Source organism: Mercenaria mercenaria, unplaced genomic scaffold, assembly GCF_021730395.1.
Source record: "Mercenaria mercenaria strain notata unplaced genomic scaffold, MADL_Memer_1 contig_551, whole genome shotgun sequence".
NCBI lineage: Eukaryota > Metazoa > Mollusca > Bivalvia > Venerida > Veneridae > Mercenaria > Mercenaria mercenaria.
Window position 1 is genome coordinate 34,650 of NW_026463432.1, and position 6,169 is coordinate 40,818.

Genomic DNA, 6,169 nt, shown 5'->3' on the forward strand with positions numbered 1-6,169 from the left:
TTATTGTTTAAAATGCAAACGCAAATTTAACATATACTAATAAGGTAGCCTGTCAAATAGTAATATACTTTGTTGACTTAGAAACCTATATAAAAGTACATTTGTAAATATATTGTCTACAGTCATACGACAGACTAGCATAGTGTATCATTTAACCGGGGAAATGCAGTTTGATATTAATAGGTTAGATACAAGTAGCCATATTATAAGAAAAAACATCTAAGCAATCATATGTTTTTCACATTATTTATATAAATAAATAATGTATCTCTGACAGGTAAAAACACCCCAAAATAATAACATTTAGTAAAAATATCGTTTCAAACATACGCAAATGTTCAGCTCTCACATGCCACATTTAAAAATGGAGTTCTTACAAATGTTTTAAATGAATCCAATAAACAATATAATATGAGTTAGATACTTAAATAAGCCATTGATGGAAATAAAAGTATATGAGATTGCATATTTCAATTAACCGTAATTTTGACATATAAGTATTACGCTAGAAGATTTGGTAAGTGCATGTTATCATACAGTTTACTGATGTATGCAACATCGCTGTACAAATAAAAATCTCTCTGAAATATCCCTACAAGTATTCTTTAAGGGAATATTTCTTCTTTCAGTTTTATATATATTCCTTGACTTTTTAACAATTAGAAAGGGTCTGCTTTTCTTGATATTTTTATATGCCATCCCTTAGCCTAGGTCTGTTGTGAAAAAGTCGTGAAATTAACCACTCTACATTATGTTGTATCAAGTAACATATCGCTGCAAAAGTATTATAAGGTTATTTAACATTGTTCTATACAATACGGAGATATATTTGGACGAGTACCCAGCTGAGAAAACCATATTGGACGAGCCGCTAGGCGAGTTCAATATGGTTTTCTCAGCTGGGTACTCGTCCAAATATATCTCGTGTTGTACAGTACAATGTTAAATGACCTTTTTATTCTATATCTCTTTTATCTTACTATAATAATAGTCTTTTCTAGTTTTTCCCAGCTTGGTATGAGTGCACATATATATTATACAGAAAAATGTTAGACCTTAAATAACCTATTTAATAATATTCTATATTTATTTCACTTCATACGTAATATACGTAATTCATTTAATGTTGTTCTTTTCTGCGTATCATCATTAAAAAAATATATGGTGCAACCTCCCTACAGCAGCCATTTGGCGATTTGGGTGGTAATAATACTTGGCTGAGATATTATGCCCACAAACATTGTCAGCAAGTTTGGTGAAGATCGGATGAAAACTGTTCGACTTAAAAGAGCGTACAAGGCTAAATTCCCCGTTTTTCGAGTAATTCAAGGACTATAATCAAAGAGTGCCTGGTACAACTCTTGGCTGGTTATCGAAATTGGCCGAGATGTAATGCCCACAAACATTGTCAGCAAGTTTGGTGAAGATCCGTCCAAATACAGAAAATACAGGATTTGTTGTACGCGCGTGCGTCCAAATACAGAAAATACAAGATTTTTGTACGCACGTGCATCCAAATACCGTAATATATTGTACGGTCACGTGTTGCAAATAAAAGTTCGCGATTGGATAGATAAAATAGGTATAGAATAAAGAGAAGTATTTAATTCGAATTAAGATCTACGTATGTATTGATTATTACAAAATACGAGCTTTGATTCGTATCCACAAAAAAGAAATATACAACATTTAGAATGTGAAAAAAATCAGGCATCTCTCCCGTATATGTAGACAGATTTAAAATGACCCGAAAAGGCATTTATAGTCGGAAGAATTCTAAATGGATATAATATAATTATAATAAACACATGCTTCCTCTTTTTATCACACTATTTTATTAAAAGTTTGTCTTTGTTTGAAAACATAATGTAAAGTTTACGATTTTTGTGATGCGTAGTTTTAGATAATTTATCCCTTCTCATACAAATTATTCATAAAGTGATATTTCTTTAATATTTCTTAGAATAATGTAATTTTGAGAAACTCTACATGACCCAACTGTTTTGTCACCAAATTATTAGAAATTTAGAAGAGGGCAATAAACTTTTATACGTTGTTGAACATAACCAAATTATTTTTACGAATTCAAATGTCCTAATGATGACGTCATAAAACAGTTATCTTAAGTCTCTACTAAAGTTTGTAAGGTTCGGCCATATTTTAGGATTTATAAGCCGGGCTAGTACAATATAGGTTAGATAATTCTTATAGGTTGTTTTGGCAGAGTATACAACCTTGGGGGTAAAAAATATGTGATATCATCGAATCGGTGGTAGCTTTTTGTGTGTTATCATCCTTCATATAGCCCTACACTTAGATCTATTTTTGTGAAAATTGCCTAGTACCAGTTAAGACATTCTAATTGCACTTGACAGCATGTTCGCACCAGTCAGACTTTAACATTGAAAATCAGTGCACCTTAATTGTCAGGTTCATTTGCATTTCAAGAACAAGTACTCAACATTAGAGTGAAAATTATATCATTGGTGATACTTATAAATCAGTACCCATTGCAAGTGTGATAAGTATAGCAAATAATGTTACTCCTCTACAAATAGTAAACAAACAAACAAACATGGATGATGTATGGAGTTTGGTCAATTCTTTGATATTTTTCTTGTTATCAAAGGACAAATCAGGGACTTTAACAAAAGTAGATGTTGATTTGGGTGATGTTTCATAAACAAGATTAATGTTCATTACTAATAAGTACAGACTCTCATATATTAAAAAAATCTAAAACAAATCAAACACCCGTATTACAAAATATTAACCAGTAAGACAGACATACTAATAAGTTGGACAAAGCTGACATTGTCTGACTCAAAAACAGATGGGGGTCTGGTTTTTCCTTTTTGACAGTCTGCACATGTCCGTGCAATTTAGTCCGCTGAGCAGACAAACGCAAGTTGGTAGTGTGAAATTTTGCCAATAAAGCAAGGACATACTCTGGGTGCTGGCCGACCATCCTTCTTGTTCACTATACACTGTTCAAAGCCTTCATTATTATCAGTCGTCCTTCCTCTGCCGGGCCCATGGACATTGCTCCACAGCGCAGTGCATACTATGACGTTCAATTTTTGAAAGAGTTTTTTGAAAAAGTTTCAGCCGAAAATATTTTATCGTTTTTAAAGCAGATAGGAATTCATAAAAAAAATCTGAACATTTCATATTTTTATTCACATCTTTTGCAATAATATTGTGTTTGCAGCTGATATTTTAACATATACATATATACATTTTTACATAAATGATTTTTGATATGCTTTATTTTTTTTTACATAAATGATTTTAGATATGCTTTACATTTTTACATAAATGATTTAAGGTATGACTTACAATTGGCCCTTTCAATATAACTTCTTCTCGGCGATATATGACCATTTTTGTCGATTCGCCGTAAAAGCCAACTCACTCACTCACTCACTCACTCTGCCGGGCCCTGCTAAAAGTAAGCTCAGTTTTGCCGTCTGAGCATGTCATTGACTTCATTTGATGATGCCTTTGGTACACAAAATAGCAATTAATGCCTGATATACCTCAATATTTTTTATTTGGCATATTTTGATATATATACATTATATATTTTTCTTTCATTAGCTGCTTCAATTTTAAAGAAAAAAGACAGTTGACAAGTTAAGGTATCCGATCCAGAAATAGGTAAAATTTCGATGCCTTGTGACCCCATGTGTTTTTGCTATCATTTGAAAGAGTTTTTTCTGCTGAGCAAAAATTAGTAAATAAAATGACCATACATAATATGCACGAATCTCTACAGTCTTGAGTTTGACTGCGAAATGATAAATCGTACCTCGTAATAAATTGATTTCTGTTGAACTTTCATTGAAGAATATAAAGTAAAAAATAAACATTCTATAACATATTTGTGTAATGTAATTTATATTTTCCTTTTTAGTAGACAATACTCTTTCATACGATATCAAAATTATATGAGCTTACCAGGCATCAATATTTGATATATTTCAATAGCTCTGTTATATAGAACTTGCTTATTTGTGGACCGGATACCTTAAAACAGTTTTAAGTCGTCCATTTAAACAGTATTACACTATGGCATAATTGCAGTCACGTTTGTAATATATATTTTTTAGACAAAAGTTCAGATATGTGCAAAAGACACTCCTACGTATACTTGTTTGTCGATTCGCCGTAAAACCCAACTCACTCACTCACTTGTTTTGGAAACAATAAAACTCAACCTGCTGACATCTAAGATTTTACTTTATTTAACACTAAAACAAAACACAACTGTTTTCTGAACATTTCATATTTGGAGAGATAGAATAAGACCTTTAAGAAAATTATATTAATTCAGATACTGTCATCTGAATCTTTATCCACTTCGTTTATTTCTCATTTAAAGAATTTTCACCAATAAAGTGTAAGTCAATGTCAGTTTCCATAATTGTGTTATAATATTTCTTTGAATGCAGTTTCTTTTTATTCCAAGGTATTCAGTCATTATTTTCTTGTATATGATATAAAGTAGGCAACCTGCAGTTCTGAATTACTCAAAACTATACATAATTAAGCTTTTATACATCTGCCCTATGCATAGCTTCAATTTTTCTATTATGTTTATTTTGTATTCGTAATATGCTTTCATTCAGAACGTGTAAGACAATATTATTTAGTTCTAGACCAGAAAGTGTATTTACATGGACATTTTTTCACTCTGACTACCCACACACTCAAACAGTTTTGAGTTACACTTCATTGTGCAGAACAAACATTTTACACACAAAATCATCACAATTTTCATACTGAGTTCAATTGATTCCTTCACTTATTTGATAAATGACTTCACCGTCTGTCGTATGGGATTCCGCCTTTTTAGATATTAATAATTTTACTTAACCTTTTCGAGTCAAAACGTTTCAACGTGTACCGAAATCGTTAGGTTAGTTCTCTGAATATGTTTTTTTATTATTATTATAGAAAATAATTATATCAATGATGTTATTGACCAGTCAGTAGCCCAAGCACACAATATAGCTTCACACAAAGTTGCCGATCACATCTATTTACAGATATCTAACCATCTACACTTTTTTCTGTACAACAGATCATATACAAGATAACATAATTTTATACAGAAAGATATTTTACAATGATTTATGATTTTTTTTTAAGACAGGCTTTTGTGACAGCAGTGTGATATTTTTAAATAAACAGCTACTAGTCTTACGTCAAAGTTTCTGTTTCTATCGTACAATCTGGCAAATGTTGGCTGACTGTCTACTGAGAGAACCACAGTTTATATTGTTTGAAACGTTGAAGCTTTGGTAGGTGACCTTTAATGAAATTATTATGAACAATTATTACTTTGTTTCGTTGTTCGTTTTTGAAATTTTCAAAGTACAATTTTCCTGAAGGAAAAAGGTTCGTATCTAGAATTTTTAAGCGAACCTGTGAATATTTTACCACCTCATTGAATGCGGTTTGGTCAATTTGAAGATGTTTATTCAATGAAACTTGCCAATTCTGCATAAGTCTTATAGTTTTATTGTTGCTTTTAATAGCCATCAGTCCTGTACACAAATTCTTAGGTCCGTCAGACTGTATCCACATGTCAAAGCTTCCGTTGAAATAAGGAAAAGGATTCTGTAACCAAACAGCATCTAAATCTGCGTTCACAATATTTACTCCATTCTGAAGGTATTTAAGAATATAGGTTGGGCGTCCAGATGCCAGCTCGCTAAACGCTTTACTTCCATAGATTACAGCCTCACTCAAAGAATTCCGCCCGCTTCTTACAAGTGTTAGTAAGTTCCCACCAAGTTGTTGTAGTTTAAAGAAGACAATATCGTCTTCCGCTATGGCTATCAGCCTATAGGGGAGATGCAGCTTTCTGTAGAAATGAAGCCAGTTTTGAAAGAAGTAAAAATATCCATCATTAACTGTCACCAGAATTGTCCATTTCATATTCGGTGTTTCGTTGAAAGGAATTTGTTTCGTCCTTTCGTATAATTTGATACTTTCGAAGATTAGCATACAAAAACAACCTGAAAAAAGTACCCAGCGAAATGTTTTCAGTTCGTTAGCCATGCCTATTTAGCTCTGCATTCAGTTTCCAGTTGTAGTTTATTACCGCATTAAAACATTTTATGACATTAAACATGTTATGTTTAGCACAGCTGATACAATA

General features: G+C 32.0%; 1 protein-coding gene across 1 annotated transcript; it reads right to left on the reverse strand.

Moving 5' to 3' along the window:
- Nucleotides 1-5,445: 5,445 nt before the first annotated feature.
- On the reverse strand, nucleotides 5,446-5,946 carry LOC128554592 (uncharacterized; the record flags this gene model as incomplete). The annotated part of the gene is made up of 1 exon (XM_053535857.1): nucleotides 5,446-5,946. A coding segment is annotated over exon 1 (501 nt), but the record flags the coding sequence as incomplete, so codon positions are not given.
- Between the last annotated feature and the right edge of the window lie 223 nt (nucleotides 5,947-6,169).